The 18625-nt window shown below is 48.6% G+C and overlaps 1 protein-coding gene across 1 annotated transcript; it reads right to left on the bottom strand.

Annotated features, from left to right (window-relative positions):
* Nucleotides 1-1662: 1662 nt before the first annotated feature.
* LOC135383294 (uncharacterized) lies at nt 1663-18127 on the bottom strand. The gene is made up of 2 exons (XM_064612813.1): nt 17985-18127; nt 1663-3772 (listed from the first exon to the last, which is right to left on the bottom strand). The coding sequence occupies exons 1-2, from the start codon at nt 18010-18012 to the stop codon at nt 1737-1739; spliced, it is 2064 nt and encodes a 687-aa protein (XP_064468883.1). The 5' UTR covers nt 18013-18127; the 3' UTR covers nt 1663-1736.
* Between the last annotated feature and the right edge of the window lie 498 nt (nt 18128-18625).

Below are 18625 nucleotides of genomic sequence, written 5' to 3'. Positions count from 1 at the left end.
GAAGATAGGAGACTCGCGACAATACATCCGTGCCACTCGAAGTGGTCGGCAGCAGCTTTCCGCATAAAATAATGCCGAACAGAAAACGATTATTCGATTATAGTTGCTGCAACGTAGCAGGAAACCATTGCAACAACTAATGTTCTTGTAGGATGTCTGGAAAAGCGCAAAAACAACACTGAATCTGCCGTTCCCATGACTGGCCCGAGCGGGAGATTCTACCGCGTTCCGATCGCGGCGCCACCACGCGGCTCCCGTTGTCCCTAGGCCAACTAGTTTGACGGAGCTGCATGACCAGAAAGCTATCAAGGGGCCGTGGTTTTACTGACACTCCCATACAGAATTGCAATACGTCCACTTCCACGTACGCTTCGTCGACAAAATGCGAGGAACAAACGTGCCGAACGTGCGATTTCTCTGCCACGACAGGAAGCTTGCCGGCGATTGCTGCTTCCAACTTTCGTTTGGTGTCCCTGTCTTTGGGCCCGTGAAATGTCAATTCTGTGTTCGCCTCAGACGATTATTCTGCAGCCAGGAACAGCACGACGCGTTCCCGAACTCAACGACACGTTGCAATTTCACCACTGAGCGAAACTCGCAGCACTTTCGAAGAAGTAGGTTGTTTCATACACGTAGCCATGCACGACGCCATCTCCAAAGCCGACGATATCTCCGAGAGAAAATGGGGGAACGGCTCCGGCGACGCACCGCCCTCGCATCGGTCCGGTTAGCTACTGTGTCACAATGATGTCATCAGAGGTTTCGCAGATCGAAGAAACTCGTTTATTTAATACCCGAACATTTCTCAGCAGAGAAAGTCGGTGAAATCTATTGTCGAATGATGCCACGCATTCTCGTAACCATTTCCTACCCATGTCTCCGGATGCGATAGTCCCTTTAAAGCTCATCCTCGACGCATGAGGCGACACTGTGCTCCGTCACCCTCTGACATTGGGGGTGAAGGGAAGACGCGTCTCTGGAGATGCGCAATGAACAAAATAAAGAAAAAAAAGGTGTTCCTTAACGAATTCTTTGCGGACGATCTATGGAACGGTTTGCGTTCTAAAAACGACTATGGTATCAGGTGACCGAAGGGACCAGATGTTTTCATCGGGACAACTTCGTAGCTTTTATAATTAAAAGTTAAATATTGAAAGTTAATGAGGACGTTGCCTTATGAGTTTGCTGGCGCCCTCTTAAGGAGTGCCCTTCAGCATATGCTATATTGCAACTGACTTCATCGCGAAAAAAGTGATATATACATTTTTAAAGTATCTGTTCGCATTTAGCTGGGACATCCTGTATATCCCCCTCAACCTTCACCCAGATCCCTCGCGAATTCATGCGTAGGTGGACCTTGAGCGGGTTAGAACCTGTCCGTCCAACCTTGTCTCAAATTAACAATATTCATTTTCGATCTATTTTGCCCTGGAGTTTGGAAAGTCTTGTTTCGCAGGTCCTCTGTATAGGTATTCTGAATGACCTTCTGAAGCAAGTTCAACGAAATGGGACTTATATGTGACCAGTTTTATATCGAAGAGTATTCAAATCTGAGACTCATATATCAAACTAACGTTAATTAACCAATAACCATTTGCTGGAGCCATTGGTCATACACAAATTATTGTGTGTATGTGTGCGAAAGAGGGAAAAACTAGATAATTGCATGTCAGTGACTGTTTATTGGACGCATTAGGTACGACCCTGACAGGTTGGAGGTGAATATTTTGCCCTTCTCACCCGTGTGGATAAGTCATATACGTTCCACGACGGGATCCGCTGTGGTAGTTCTGGCATCTGCTGCAAGGAGTGCATCTTGAGCAAGAATGGCGCCCTGCCGTCCTCCCGTCATGCCTGACTATTCGGTATACAACTGGCGTTTGCCGTGCTGTGCTCGATTGCGAAATTTGCGTAGCAGTACCTACGTGTCCTCCACCTTTCGTCATTGACAAGATATTTTGTGTAAGTCCGGCGACTTGACGTGCAATCTGAATGGCCTCTCTCACTTTCGCTGTTTTACTGGAGACCTGCCCATTAGTAATAGTAGCGGACCCGCCGTTTTCCTCAAGCCTGGTACCTTGGTGCGCTATGCTTGTTCCGCCACTTTGTGCGACATCGACTCTTTGTCGTTGATCCGTCGTGCTTGAGCCTTTATTTTCTGTAAAACTGGCGGCTTGCCGTGCAGCCTGCGTGGCCGACATAAAATGTTGTCTTTGGTCGGAGGAATACTGTTCAGTTCTCATATTTGACTCGGCATTTCGCAAAGAATTCGCGTTTTGCTGTGCTGTGTATCTGGTGTGTTCATCAAGACCAGTGTGTTGCTGCTGACCCGCAATGCTTGACAAGTCACCTTGTGTAAACCTGGCGCCTTGTCGTCCACCTGTTGTGCTCAACTCATTATTTTGTATTAGATTAGCGTCTTGCCGTGTAGCCTGCCTGGTCGATATGAAATTTTGTCGTTGGTCAGAGGAATGATGTTCTCTTCTCATGTTTGACTCGGCATGTCGCAAAGAATTCGGGCTTTGCTGTGCTGTGTATCTGGTGTGTTCATCAAGACCAGTGTGTTGCTGCTGACCCGCAATGCTTGACAAGTCACCTTGTGTAAACCTGGCGCCTTGTCGTCCACCTGTTGTGCTTAACTCATTATTTTGTATTAGATTAGCGTCTTGCCGTGTAGCCTGCCTGGTCGATATGAAATTTTGTCTTTGGTCAGAGGAATGATGTTCTCTTCTCATGTTTGACTCGGCATGTCGCAAAGAATTCGGGCTTTGCTGTGCTGTGTATCTGGTGTGTTCATCAAGACCAGTGTGTTGCTGCTGACCCGCAATGCTTGACAAGTCACCTTGTGTAAACCTGGCGCCTTGTCGTCCACCTGTTGTGCTTAACTCATTATTTTGTATTAGATTAGCGTCTTGCCGTGTAGCCTGCCTGGTCGATATGAAATTTTGTCTTTGGTCAGAGGAATGATGTTCTCTTCTCATGTTTGACTCGGCATGTCGCAAAGAATTCGGGCTTTGCTGTGCTGTGTATCTGGTGTTTTCTACACGACCGGTGCTTTGCTGCCCACCCGTAGTGCTTGACAAGTCATCTTGTGTAAAGCTGCCGTCCTGTAGCCCCCCTGTCGTGCTTAACTCATTATTTTGCCTTAGACTGGTGTCTTCCCGTGTAGCCTGCACGCCCGACCTGAAATGTTCCCCTTGATTGGAAGAATAGTGTTCTCTTTCCATGGTTGACCCGCCATATCGAGCAGAAGTGGCACTTTCCTCTGCCACCTCTCCTTGCGCAGGACTGATGCCTTTCCGTCCCCCCGTCGTGCTGAACCTGTTATTCTGTGTAAAACTGGTGGCTTGCTGCGCATCCTGCATAGTCGACCTGGTGCTTTCTCTTTGACTGTGATAGTGCTGTTGCGTTGCCGTGGTTGACCCGGCGCTTTGCTGTGCTCTGCTCGATCCGATATTGTGTGCAAAACCAACGTGTTGCTGCCCATCCGTCATGGCTGGCCAGTTATTTCCCGTGAGACTTGCGCTTTGCTGTGCCGTGCTCAATGCAGCATTTTGTGTGCGTCTGGAGCTTTGCGCTGTCACACTCTCGCCGCGCGACCAACCAGTATGTACAGCATTGCTCTCTTGCTGCGCTCTCCCAATGTCTGTGCTCATAGTTCTAAAGGGCCTTTGCGCATTGGCGCAACGAGAACATCCCGTTGAATGGTACTGTCCCGACATGTGCTCTGTCGCAGATATACTTCTCGAATCCGCACCGAGTAGTGGCGTGACTGTAAAACAAAAACGGACAGATATCAGCTGCGACTTGTGAACGACACTGTACGGATACTAGGTCGTACAGCTTACTCCACGGTCTACGGCTTACGACCACAAATAAGGAGACTTTTCGAGCAGTGGCTAACGCGATAATATAGACGTAATTAGTGGTACAATGCTAGACTAATATAGTATTCGTCACACCACTGGAAATAGGCCATATGTTTATATGTTTATTCACTTTAAAGGAGCACTGAAATCGCATATCGCAATGCTCGAAACATCGTCTCGTTCATGAACCAATTAGTCATGAACGACAAAGCAAAATATTTTCGCCCAGCGGTGTCATTTTAGTGACTTAGGACGCCCGGTCGGACCTGCTGATTTGATGCATGGAGGACTAGCATAGCGGGTAGCCGTGAGCTCCTATTTCCCATTGATAATTCGTTTGCCACGGGCACGGCGTGCCGCTACTTGCAGCGCGCAGCGTACTCCGCGAATGATGAGGTTTCATCAGCCTCACAGATTTGTTGGAGGGATCTCTGATGTAGTAATGGTGATGGTGATGCGATAAAGGAAAAAAAAAAAGCGGGATCTGAGTCTCTGAAGTAGTTGCCCTGTATGTAGAGGGCTTGCAGATCAGAGGTCACTCTCGTGCGTCATGGATGAGCATAGATCATCGTTCTTGTGCAAGAAGCCATGCCATTTATAGCAGAACCAGGCGCAGCAAAACACGAAAACAAAATATGGATGGGGCTTTCACTTGTTCAGGTCTTTTTTGTAAATCGAATATCGCAAGGACAATACACCGTTAATCGAATATAAATATTTTATGGTTCCTCCTGGCAGCCTACTTTCTGCAATGTTTCGACCAGTTCTGTATGCCATTTCACTGCACGTTGCAAGTGCGTGTGTACTAGAGATTCACGTGCATCACATCAAGTGTGTTAACTCAGCCGTTGTGTTTTCTACTACGAATTGAAACCTGCTGCATGGCCGAGCGGGTTAAGGCGGCTCGCTCGTTGGTGGTAGCCAAGGTCGTGCTGAAGACTGAGAGATAGCGGATTCAAATCCTACCACCGACTGTGCTGTCTGAGGTTTGAGGTCTGCGAGTTTCCAGACGAATGTCGGTGCAGTACCCCACTGAAGTCAGCCTAGGGCGCATACTAACCGCCTGCACCCCACTCCTTCCTGCTGTCCTTTCTCCATCTCTCCACATCTGTGTGCCGCTCATAGCCACAGTTGCTTCGCGGACTAACGCGGAATCAAGGAAAGACAGAAAGAAACCAGCTGCATGGCCGAGCGGGTTAAGGCGCCCCCACTTGAAACGTCCTTACCATTACATAGCAACTATGTTGAACATAATATCATTTTAATAATACAGATAACCACTTCTAAAAAATAGGCATAGTGAGTCATAAATGGTCTCATGTAGAAGTTAACCCGCCGTATTGGATTACTGCGTTTGTGTGCATCTGAAATATGATGCGATGAGCCCGACTACTTCGGAAGTGAAAGTCGCAAACTTCGAAACTTGTGGGCGAGTTACATTCAAAGATTGCACTGCACACTTTTTCATCACCTCTCATTTGCGCATTACACAACCACTTGTCCAGTGCTCTTGTACGTTCACGTGCGTTTCACTTTGACCGACTCAGTCAAGCTAAATCAAAATGATTATCAAGCAGCAAAATCGTCCAGCCACAACGGGTACATCGATGGACGCGTTCAAGTTTGACACGTTTGCCTGGGCGCTGTGCACGCGAATAGCAATGGTGGGAAGTGTCCCCCAGTTTGTGTGTTTGCAAGTGCAAGCGATTTATCCACAGACACCCCCAGCATCCTGTTCCAAATTCTTTTCTTTTCTTTCTTTTCGTTCTTTTGTTTCCTTCTTTGTCTTCCCCTTTTCTTTTTTCTTTTCTTCCCCTTTTTTCCTTTTCTCTTCTCGTTTTCTTCTTTTTCTTTGCATTTTCTTTTCTTCCCAATTTGCCATTTTTTTTAATAGCAAGCCGACCTCCGCCTGGCTGATCTTTCCTTTCTTTTTTCTTAATAAACATATTCCCCCCTCCCCGGTTCCAAATGTTTAGCGTCACTTCCATCTTTTTTGTCCTATGCATCCCCTGCAAGGGGACCTAAAACAAGTTCTAAAAACACGTTCGCAGTGGATCCCAAAACCAGAAGGCGGGGGGTTCCTTGAAGCCGAGGCGGAAACAAGAAGAACGGACGGGACGAACTCAAATGCAGCATCTCTGGTGGTGGTGGCGGTGGTACGATGTTCAAAGGAAGATTAGTGAGGTCTGCCTGCTCAGGCAAGTTTCACTCCTTTGTGAAAGGGGAAGGGAAGAAGAGGGAGTAAAAGAGAAAGGATAAAGAGGTTAGAAATTAAAAGAAATGAGAAATTAGAAACTTAGAAAGAAAGAAAAAGTAAGAAGGGAGGGAGAGAGAGGGAGAGCGTTCACGACAGACCCACAGAGGAGGCGAAAGCTAGGAGCGCGTCTCATGCTTTTCTACGGATGTGGGTGGGACCGTGTGGTTACAAAGTCTCGTCAAAGTCTCGTCACAGCGAAGTGGTAAGGCTCTGAAACTCGAGGTCAAGGTGTCTCTTGCTGCTTGAGACACTGCACAGTCCATGAGCATGTGCGCCAGGTCACCGAAACAGAAACACGTCTCACAGCATGGCGATGACGAGAAGCCTAGTTTGCAGCGAAAGGCGGGTGTCCGAACGGAATGGAGTCTGCATCGGAGTCTCTGGAGGAGGGTAGATCGCTTCCGGTTGAGATCCTTCACGGGGGCATGGTTGGGAGAAGGGCCGCGCTTCCGGATAACCAGTGAGACGGATTTCTCGGATGTACGCACAGAACTGATTCCTATTATGCCGTGGGTCCAGAGGTGCAGGGACCTCAGGAGGGAGATTGTGGGAGTTCTTTACGATCGTGTCAGCTTTCGTTTCGTGAATTTTGTGCATGGGTAGGAACCCATTGAAAACCCACGGCAATACCGTTGTTCTTTGCTTTTCCCATATCTCCAGTATGGTATGTGCCATGATGATGATCATCATCATCAGTATGGTACGTGCTATGGGGTCGTCGACGCGGGAATTACTTATGCGCTGAAGAGAGCACTTGAATTACGTAAGCACAATAGCGCTGTTGTCTGCGACGTTGAGTAGGAATTGTAAGGCCTGCTTGATGGCTACGAGCTTGGCTAAGGCAGAAGACACTTGAGTGTCGATGCGGCCGCCGCACGAGTACTCAAGTGCAGGGCACCAGAACGCTGTCGTACTACTTCCGGTAAGTGAAGAAAAATAGCATGGGCTCTTTGGCTGCACGTTGACTGCACGGCTTCGCACTGGGCTTTCAGAGGTGAGTTTCTCACCCTGACGGGAGGATATCACGTTCCACGTGACCTTCCGACGCCACTCGCTCAAACGTCGCCCACCTACGCATTGCTGATGAAGGCCCAATAAGGCCGAAACAGCTGTCCAATGCTGGTGTGGCGACGTTTGGGACTTATAAACATACTTCCGGTAAGGGCATTTGTGGACCCGTCGGTGTCGATTTCCAGTGGACCCTCGTTCTTTTCCAAGATGGCTTCCTGTACAAGGGCCTTTGCCACAATGCTTGGGACATGTGACTTCTTTCTGAGACCCCGAGGAGAGCAAGAGCAGTGGGGTCCCTGCAGAAGAAACGGCGGCTCTTCCGCTCGGTCTAGGACCAACAAGCATCTTGTAGGTGTACCTCCCCAGTACCTTGAAGCGAGATCCGCGGTGATAGCACCTCTGCATAAATCATTTTTTGCCTATCCCCTTGATATATTAAGAGCGAACCTATACTAGGAGAATCGAAAACGTGTTTTTGCGGACCGGTGGCTTCTCGTGCTCATCAGACAATTAGAGAAATGGGGTAACGTGACCATATTGGCGCTGTCGGTGCATTGGGCCTCGTGTGGCAGTCGGGTTAAGTATCTCAACGTTCCGTGCGACGCGGCGGAACTGGAGCCTCGTTCAACACAATTAATGTACGTGACTGACTCTACATGAATTAATAAACGGCCAGGTTGGTACATAATCCGACACGAGGACCTCGACGTGTCCAAACTGTCGTCCTTGTCTGAGTGTGTTCGCCGCAAGCAAAGGACGTGGCTCTTAGTTGAGCGCCTCTGCAGCAACTGCCGGATAGAGGCGTTGATATACGCAAATTGGCTAGCCGTGATACTGTTAGAGGCGTAGAGTGAGCCGAGCACATGACAAAGGGTCCCTGAAAACGATGCTGTGCAAGTAGCGGAAGTCACTGGAGACAACAGGGATAGTTCAAGGCACACAAAACGCGGTAAGCGTTGTTGGGTGCTTCAGTGTACGCTAACCGACGTTCATACGACTCTTCACGCAAAGTTGCGACAGAAAGTATTATTGCAGGCTCTTCCGGACTAAACATTCGTAGAATGGCAGGCATGTACCACTATAAATATATTTGTTATTCCATCGAATGTTGCAAATGAGGTGATATCCGTCTTCGCATCGACTACCCGTGCTAATTTGCACGAGTCCTTCTCAGTGTCAGGGGAGCGTTCTGAGTTCTTGAGTGCGGGATCTTTGTTGGGTCGAAAACTCAGCCACAGTGGCAACGCACGCAGCTTATCAGCCTACAAGAAGTACAACTGGATCGAACGCACACCTGAAGGATGCAGGAGCAAAGAGGGCTTTGAAAACGCCGCGGAAAAGACTGGGCCCTGGATAACAGAATTGGTGTACTTGAGGCATCAAGAAAACCCAGTGCCAAAGCCCTTAAACACGAACAAAGCCGGGTTCATCTGATGACATTGTCAACTATGGCATCACGGTCCGGAGCACCTGATGTGGAGACACAGTTGACGATACAGGCCAACAGACAGGCTTATATACAGTCGGATGCCTTATAGTGTACGCTGAAACTAGCTTACTATTAGTTTCGCTCAGAAATTTCTCGCACGACTATGGATTGGCCAGACCTCGTAGCATTGGCGGCATCCGTGGACAGATCAGGTGCTCTTGCTACAGCTGTGAAAAGTAGTCCACAGAACACGCACCAACTCTCGTCTACGAGTGTTATAGGATTCATATAGACTCCTTCCGTGAGCCGATGTGGCCAAGAAGCGTGTTTGAGTTCAGAAACCATTGTTGAAAGTAAAGAGGAACTCCGAGTCCAGTCCAGTTTATTGCGGTGATGATGACTGACATGCGAATCGAAGTCTAGCGCGTGCAGATTTTTCCAGGTTGCGAACGTGCTGCACTGGTCGTTGTAGAATGCATGCGTCGGTAGCTATATGTTGCAGGCTCGTACTAGGCCATCTCTGCCAGGAGAAAATGCCACAAAACAAGCACGGGCCCCTTAATTTACCGAATGGTACCAAGAGCACCAGACCACCAGTGTCGGATGCAGTGCACGTAGACGATGAGCTGAAGGCAGCTCCACAATCTAGTCGCACTGCTTCTTCCTTTGTGGGATCCTCGCCCGCCTTTCGAGTCGTTTCTTAGGAAAAATCTTTGGTCTCGACGATGCTTTCTCCCGATGATTGGTCACTGCTGAGAGCACGGGCATTCCTGCCAACGCCGGTGGGTCCACCTCCCTTCTGCCTCGATATGCCGACCGACGACGTCTTAGACGCGGTCTAAATGAAGGCCTCCTAAAGGAGCACGCCGTCCTACCTTCTAGACGTGGTTTGTTACCCCTATTTCTCTACCCCGTCATGTTCACTCCCTGATCGTCTGCTACAAAATACGGAATACGAAATACGGAAATACCTTCCGGAGTACATGCTTGGCGGCCTGCGTTCTACTCGCTGGTCTCTGATGTCGTCATTCTCTTCGTACTCACACGCCCTGCGAAGGTTACGTTGAAGGGCATTCCGTGGTAGACGTCTAAAGCGGCGGTAGTTAAAAGATCTCGGTATGGGTAATCGACGCTACAGTAGCAGATGCTTGATGCCGGGAAGGTCTTCCGTCTACTGTGATGGTGGTCCTCTGCGAGACATCGAGCGACGTGTTATGGGGAACCAGCGTCCATGCAAACGACGCCGGCCTGCAAAATACGGATTTCCTGGAACGGCTTCTCTATCGGGCACAGTCACGTCTGTCGCTTCACGCCGTTTCCCTCCAACGACGACGTTGAGCTCAACCACCTCTCTCTCACCAACGCTGCGCATTTGTGGGATGTTGCGACTGATGGCCGTCTGATGAGTGAAAACGCCCTCGTGGATGTCGTCCCGGTTGATAAATCCATAGCCGTTCTTCACTTTAAACCATTTGACAGGTCCGAGCACCCGGTTGGCGCGCACAGGCTTCTTGACCGAGTCGCCCATGTTATGTCTCTTCGGTGTACCACGCTTAGCCCTTTGCCGCTGGCCTCTCTGTACAGCAGCACGTTCTGGGAGGGTCTTGGAAGAAAGCTGATCTAGTTTGAGGCCCCCTATCTCCACCGTCCCATTAGCTGTCATAAGAGGAGGGTGTCCAGGTGCTTCAGATGCTCCAGGTTCTTCGCTTGTCGATACGTTCGTTGACGTAGGAGCCTTGCAGCACAATTTTGTTAGGTGCTTTTCTTCACATGTTTCACAAGTTAGTCTGAACGCCGATCCGTACATTTTGGCTACATGATATTTCTTTCACCAACGAAAACAGCAATCAGACTTCTTCAGGTTTAGAATCTTTTCCGAAGGCGATAAAACGGTAGTGTGCACTGAATCCTGCTTAGAGCCGCAGAGTACACAGGAAAGACAGAGCGACATACGCAAGGTGATCGCATCGAAGATTATTGCAGTTGTGTGGAGTCCTTCCGTCCCAGCTTCCTCTGAATTCAATTTCCCTCTGGAGGAATGTTAGTAACAAGCTAAGTAACTGAGAATCAGCTGCTGTAGTTGAAACAGCATGGCCTTCTGGACTCTGTGCACTGGGTTGCGAATTCAAGTTCAAGCATGTGCGAAAGCTTTTTCCACAGTGCGGTCTTAAGTACTCTTACAATGGTGTAAGAACTTTCAAATACCGCCAAGCTCTTTAAATTTTGACTGAGATGATCCGAGACTAATCGTTCCCAATTTCCAAACTGCTTCTTCAGGATCTCTACCTTTGATGGATTCCTTCCTCCCCACTCATCATCTCAGAATAAAGTTGTTGTTCGGCATTGCCCTTGACTAGAGAACGTAAGTAGTGGAATTTCACCACGTTTGCCAGTGCTAGGTTGTTGTGGACAGCAGCCGTGAATTGGTCCCACAAGAACTGCCAAGCAGGCAATTAGCCGTTGAAGGCTTCCATGTGTAGCTTTTGTAAACTCGCTCGATGTGGTGTACTCATCCAGCAGATCCTTGAATAGCGGTCGCTGTTGCAGCTTCATCTCTTGTTCCGGTAAGGTAGCATCCGGCTGCCAGCTTAGCCGTAGTCATGGCTTGTAGGTACCTGCCGCAGTCATCGGCCTCCGTTTCAGCCGCGCCGATGATGTCTGCTATTTCCTGGTTCATATCTTCAATGACCGAAGCTTTCGTAGTAAGGAGATCGAGTTTAACTTCTAATTATTTTCTCGTTGAAGCAGATCGTGTAAGAGGGAGGAAGCGAGATACACGATGACAATGATATGGGGATGACTTCCGCTCATTGAGCAGAATGCTACCCCAATGCTATTGGGGAAGAACTGCTCCTATGTCCTCTGTAAGCTTCGTGATCCTTGCACGCACCGGTGCCCGTTGTTTCCGTGGCCGTTTCATAATTCCACTTCGAGGATCTTGAATCGTTCCGAGCCCTTCTTCCCAGGTTTCAGCACGAAAAAAAAAGAAAAGAAAAAAAAAACTGTTGAAAGTAGTGTTGAACTCCGAGTCCAGTTGAAGAGACCGTTTATTGCGGTGATGATGACTGAAATGTGAATCGAAGTCTATAGCGTGCAGATGATGTCACAAAGATGATGTCACACAGCTGACGTCCGAGCCCCGCGCCCTGTTCATCGTTTTCCAACAACCATATTCTGTTTTGGCAGGTGAGTGTATCGATATGAATGTGCGACAAATACTCAGTGACGCTGGAGGAACTTAAACAAATGTTCCCGTTGTTGTCGGCGGCAGCTAAGAGGGTTGTGCTTTTGCCTATTGGAACTGCAGCTGTGGAAGAGACTTTCTCTGTCATGAACAATAATATATATAAACAATAATATATATGAACAATAATATATATGAACAATAATCACAGCGTTCTCGACTTTTCTATGAGCATGTGGATGCTCTAATATAGATTTCTGTCGACGGAACCGCTATACCTAACCTCAGAAGCAGCACGCTGAAATATCGAAACAGGTATGAGGGCCTGATTAACGGAGCTTTCAAAAGATGAAAGAAACAGCCTCACAGAAACATTTAAGGACAAGATGGCAGGATACATCGTCGGCAACACATACCTTCCTTTTAATAAGGGTTACTCATTTTACTGTACGAGAAGCCTTTTGTACATCCAGCACCCGGGACGCCGTATCGGCAGTCGACATGGTAGCAGCATCGAGGAGGTCCTTCGCTCGTCAAGAAAGGATGTTAAAGTCATCCCTGGTCACCTCGGCACAAACCCTAGAGTTGAACAGCAGTGGGCATAACGTCGATGTGCGGAGTTTACACCCCGTCGAAGTGCGTTGCTCGAAGACATTCAGAAACCCGCCGCACGAGGAAAGCAGTCACTAAGGAACTGCGGCGGTTGACCGTAAGCCCTAGAGGCAGTTCTGCGGAAGGTGGTTACCGTTTGTTACCCTGCGGAGATATGGCGTGTGGCAAGAAGTTTAAGCAACCCACGAACAACCCATCAGCTGGGTGCGTTTGCGTTATACTCCTCTACGTTCGAAGACGACGTGGCTCAGGCTTTTCTGGAACACCACTGCTCCGACGAAGGCTGCAGGTACTCCGTGCTTCGCTGCCCATGTGACTGCCTTAGTCGAAGGGATCCAAGCTGCCTCTCCTGTCAGTACGTAATTCGGACCTGGTTATGGACTTGTCGGTAGCCCGGCTCAGAAGTGCACTACTGCTGTCTCAGGTTCGATCCTTTCTAGGTCTGGCCTACAGAGCTCTCCGTAACCTCGACCAGAAATATCAGAAGTATGTGCAGGAAGTAGTTAATAACTCATGGAGATCTGGGAAAGTACCTGAGGGGTGGAAGCTAGCGCACGGTATTTTACTGCTGGAACGGGTAAATCGCCATCGCAGTTATCCTCCTTTAGACCAGTGAGACTAAGTAGCTACCTTGGTAAGTTAATGAAGCGCATGTTACATTCTAGACTGTAGTGGCGGCTAGAACATCGCTTCTTATTTCAGCAAGCAATGTCAGATTTCCTTCGGCACAGGACAGCAGTAGATTCGATTCTTGATCTAATCACATCCGTTAAAGGAGCTCAGGTGCACAAGAAGACAGTGCTGGCAGTCTTCCAGTCAATTGGGCGTTCGATACCTGATCCACCCTTCCGTTTTCCATGTGTAGAGGACGATGGTCTTCCTATACATGAGCCCCGACCGGCGATGATGGTATGCCACGGAGAGGCGTTAACGGTGGCCTATCTCCATGGCTGCGCAGGTGGAACTGAGGCTGGTGCTTCAGGCGCGTGGCCATCTTCGTCATTGTCCCCAGGCGCGGAGCGGCGAGAAAGAAGAAGAATGGTGAACTGCGTCTACACCGGAGGGAGAGAGCGAGAGAGCGGCCGTGGATGACGTGCACTACTGGACGAATTCGTGGGACAGCAGAATACCCGTTGCGTGAAGCTCTCGATGAGCGAGGCAGATGGAGGGCGAATCGTTGGGCGTCAGAGTCGTGGCATGGGGTGCCGCAACCGGCACGGGAGCGTGAGCTCATAGGGTCCCAGGAAGTGATGCTCTGTACCCGTGAGGACTGCCGTGAAAACTGCCGAGACGCCGGCTAATGCGTGCCGTGGCGTCGGCGGCTGCGACTCCCGAAACCGGCAGGCGAGCACTTTGCTCTGTTGTCGCGGCCGGGGAGCACTGTAGCGGGCCGTGGACAATGACGAAGATGGCCACGCGCCTGAAGCACCTGCCTCAGTTCCACCGGCGCGGCCATGGAGATAGGCCACCGTCAACGCCTCTCCGTGGCATACCATCATCGCCGGTCGGGGCTCATGTAGAGGAAGACCATCGTCCTCTACACATGATTTTGTTGAAGCCACCCCGCTTACCTGGGAATGATCAAGGAGGATTATGCGACGTCAACATTAGTTTTCACTGACGGGTTCTCAGCCTTTGTCATCTCCTCTGAGTGGCTCTCCTGTGGTTTCCACCTTTCGCACAGGACATGCCATCTTTCTACGTGTGCTGAACTCTACACCATTCTCTTCGCCATGAAAAAAAAAAAAGAATATTAAGCCAGTTCTGCTCAGTACTGGCTCATCTTTCCAGATTTAAGACCCGCGCTCCACTGTGCAGCACACTTGGGGATAGGTAGCTCCCTCAGTCCTGTCCGTCTCTGACATCCTGCAAGTTTACAAGAAGGCGGCAACTGAAGGGCACACTGTCGCATTGTGGTAGATCCTCGGACATGTCGGCACCAGCGGTAATGAGGAAGCAGACAGAGGACTGTCTTGAGCGGCAATCAGCACGCTCTTTTCCCGATAATGTTGTCTTGGAGTGACCGTAGATATCTTGTTTGGTGTGGTGATGGTGGCAGTGATGGTAAGAACAAAGCTCGGCAGAATAACTCATGATCGCGATAACTCACGATAGGCACAATCATGATCGCCGATTGCGTCCCGCGTGTTTTCACACGGCGTGGCAGCATCTCTGTTATAATCTGCCATCACGTTGAAATGGCAACGCGAAGGACCGCGATTATTGTGATCGTACTCACGCTGCACTCAGGTATCGTGAGTTCGCGTAGTGCACTCATGCTGTAGCGTCTCTTAGCGGTACTAACGGGAACCACGCTGTACGGCCCCCAACGAAATCGTTCGCTCCAACGCCGTTGCGAGGTCGCAGTCTGTCTCTGCGGATGTCTGACGTTGACGTTCAAGTTGCTGCTGCACATTCGCACTTGCTTTCTCGAACCTCTTGTATTGGTGCATCTTTATTTCCATTTTATCACTGTATGTAGTGTACCTACGTTTTAGTAGCCGCGATGACATGAGCCTGACAGAAACGGGTCGAGTTGACTTATCGCACCTCCTCACATCAATCATCCCTAGAATCCTACAGTGCCAGCAACACCTTGTACACTGTGTTCCCCACACCACCATCTGGAATGGGGTAAAGTATCGCTCCCAGGCGATGAAGTTCCTCATTCATCATCTTAAAAATAAAGTTGTTGCTGTTCTACAACGTGACGCCCTCTGTCGACGTGTGTCCCAACTTGACTGCAGCACTCTCATTGGCTACCTTACTGGGTCCCGTTCCTCAGCCGACCCAGTGGGCTGCCACCACTGCGCTCCTCCGCTCTCTCTACGCTTCGGACCTTATCAACACCTTGTGATCGTGTGACAGTGTGTGTGATTTTTCAGTTTTCAATTCGTTCAGCATTCGTTCGCTACGAGCACCGAAAAAGTGGTACACGTTCTGGCCTCGTAACAAAACTAGGAGGTACGAGTATATATACACGCGCCGCGTGTAAACGGAGCGGCAGTACGCACTCATTCACACTGGTACCTAGACCAATGCAAAACCGATTTCTAGGTGGCGTGCTGCTGTGGTGCTGACATCAATGATTACATTGTAACCCGTTTATAATAAACCGTTTGTAAAACCCGATCTTGAGGCACTTGTTGTGTCAGATGAGGTGGGGCCTTGCAAGCAGTCAACCCCACCACCCACAGAAGAGGAGCCCCTCGCCCGGGAACCGCGCACGGCGATGGGACAAGACCAAGTCTATGTGTCCCTTCAATGCACCGTTCTTGACCATGACAGAAAGTCGTATCCTCAATCCAGTACTGAAACACGACGGTAAAAAGGCTGGCAATAATGCAAAGAGGTCCAAGAGCGTCGCATCATTGGTGCCGGCGCAATTGTGTCCTTGTACTATTCATAGTGAGCTACGTCGTGAGTTGCATTGTGGCTATCTGGCATCGAAACAAAACCTGGCATCTTCTTGTACGTGACGTCGTGAGTTTTCATACACGATGCTTCGCATATCGTAGAGAACCACCGAAGTGGTTTCTGCAACATTTTTTTCTTCTTTCTTTCCCGCCTTTTTCAATATCAAGCCAACCTCTGTCTGGCTCACCTTTCCCTTTTTTCTTTAGTCAATCTTCATATCCCCCTCCCTAGAAGATTGGTTGACACGGCCTGATGGGAGAGTACTTGCTGCGATAAACCAACTCGACCCGTTTCTGTCGAGTTCATATAAACGCGGCTTGTGTTGCAAGCACGCATACCCATTATTGTACCCGTTGCCAAAATACGATATCGCGATACCGATCCTTGTTATTTTAGTAAAAGGTATCGCAATACCGATATCGATACAATTCTTTTTAAAGTAACGGAGTACCGCTAACGTTATTAAAAAAAGTAGCGCGATACTTTGTCCGATACTTTTGTTGGAAATACGAAGGAGATACAACATGAAAATCTTGCAGACGTGAACACCTCATTTGTATATATTAGCAAATAAGGAGAAGCAACTGACGAAACTGCCATTTTGCGTGATCGAAGTGGCCATTGTGGTATGCCATGATATTCCAGCGTTCATATTCCAAATTTCATAATCCCACATCTTCAAGCGTACCAACACTACAATTTTCCAAATCAATCAGGTCTCAGAAATGTTTTCGGATTTCAGGAAAGTCGTTTTACTAGGTGAAATGCAGATTTTAGCGACGGTTAGGCTTAGCAGGGCGAATGTGCTGAGCTACAGATAACGAATAGACTTTGGTTAGTCACGAGAGACTATATATTGCTGTAGTGAGATCAATGTTACCTCACGTTTGTTGACTACAGGTCCCCACGCGTGTTCCAGGTGGTGCCATCATTAGAGTGTGCCGATCTGGGATTTTGAACGTATTGGATATTGAACATGTGGATTTTTAACAATGGAAAATCGGGATACCCTCGGTCATCCGTGGGCACGTTTCGTTTTCTTTCACATTCGCTTCGCCTTATGCGAAAATGATAGAGGCTGTTGACGAAAATATTTCGAAAATGCGACCGGTATTGGCTGGATCGCACGGACTGCATTCTGGTGAAGGCTGAGGTGGCCATATTTGTGCTCCTTAGCCGTACCTAATTTACATCTGTGTCACTTATATCTGACACATTCTAAAGTGTTCCAGTATTCTTTTGGAAATTAGTCTTGATCGACAAGTTGTGCCTGATGTGTAAGGGTGACTTCTATTACTTTAGGGCATACGAAATGCACACCAATTGCTCTTGTCGCGAGGCTGCCTTCCCTGTTGAAGGTGTTCATTTCTGGGCTTCCATTCTATCACCGTATCTTCGCATCCATCATTTCTCATTGCGATATTAAAGGCAACTGGCGATTCTCCTGCTGTCGAAAAGTAAGGTGCTTGAGTTCACACATCACTGCACTCGACTGCTACCTGAGGGTCGGTGCACTCGGCATGCGTTCTTCAAAAAATACTGTTACGTCCGTGCAGGCACTACAGAATGCCCCACGCCACCCTGCTGAAGGTAAATGTAGTATTGTGGTATTGGTATCCTGCTATCTGCAGTCTAGAGCTATCCAACATACCCACAATTGCAATGCTAAATCGGAACCCCTCGTCACACTATATCTACCCTGTCGCAGGGTGGTGCTGCATATGGAGCCTGTAGTCCACTTGTCCCAGATGACACTCTCTGGGACAGTCGTCCATGTGCTCACTATGATGCCCCTAAGAAATATCTCACTGCCGACACTAGGTTCGTGGGTTTTCCTTGTGTGGATACTATACTACATAGATAACAAAGTTTCTCGCTTTTTATACTGAAGTGAGATGTATAACGCTGTCGAATACGGAACAATACCAATGACTCAGTGCAGCAATTTCAACAAAACCCTATCCCTATGTACGATACCATAAGGGAGCTGTCAAATACAGGCAAAATTACAATGTCAAACACTTCGAAAGGAACGGCGTGCTTTCGGAACTGCTACCATGAAGGACTTACTGTTTGACGAACTCGCTATTATATTACCAACATTATACCCACATACGTAAGCCCCAGTCAAATTCTTTCAGAACAAAAGATAAGAGGAACAATCAATTTGCTTCTCGGCTTCTTCCTTATTACAACAGTACTTACCTATGAGTATCACCAGCAAGGAGTTCATCTTGAAAGTGTAAAGCTACAGTCGAGAGTGACGTTGACGGAAAAGCTTGTATGCCAGCAGTCTGCGACGAAGTACTGTTGTGTACAGCGCTCTGCCACGTGCAGATATACTTGAAGTTACTCATATGATTTGGGTATCTCCCATTTGTCACGACGCAGCTGTAGACATATAATAACTGAATAAAAATGACGCCCTACAATAATGTGCCGGTGACAGGCCAGACGATATGACGAAATGTACGTCCAGGATGCATCAACTTAATGTGCAACCGAATAGTAGGGCCAGAGAAACGTTGACACATACTATATAGAATAACAAAACGGCAGTCAGTCGTGAGGTTTAGAGCAGTTAGCAGTTGGTTCAGTTTGGTTGGAGCAAAAAAATGGAGAGGGTTTGCGTAACGTTTTCAGGATTCATACTTCACACAAAGCCATACTCGACTGTCAAGCACTGCAGATACGCATGTCTTCCGCAAAATGGATGTATACGAGCACACATTGAAGCTTCACAGCGTATGTCTCGTCTCCTCTTTCCTGGAATCCTACTTCGTGGAATGGCAGCTCCTCTACCGGCGGCCATTTTAATAAAGTAAAAATTTCGCTAGAGGCCGGAC

Source organism: Ornithodoros turicata, chromosome 2 (assembly GCF_037126465.1).
Source record: "Ornithodoros turicata isolate Travis chromosome 2, ASM3712646v1, whole genome shotgun sequence".
Taxonomy (NCBI): domain Eukaryota; kingdom Metazoa; phylum Arthropoda; class Arachnida; order Ixodida; family Argasidae; genus Ornithodoros; species Ornithodoros turicata.
Note: the sequence above shows the minus strand (reverse complement) of the source record. Positions and strands in the feature narration are given on the sequence as shown.

Coding starts and splice junctions, on each gene's coding strand:
- LOC135383294 (XM_064612813.1), bottom strand. CDS start 18,012: ATGAACTCCTTGCTGGTGATACTCATAG. Junction 3,773..17,984: donor CTTGCTGGTGATACTCATAG/GTAAGTACTGTT, acceptor TTTGTTTTACAG/TCACGCCACTACTCGGTGCG.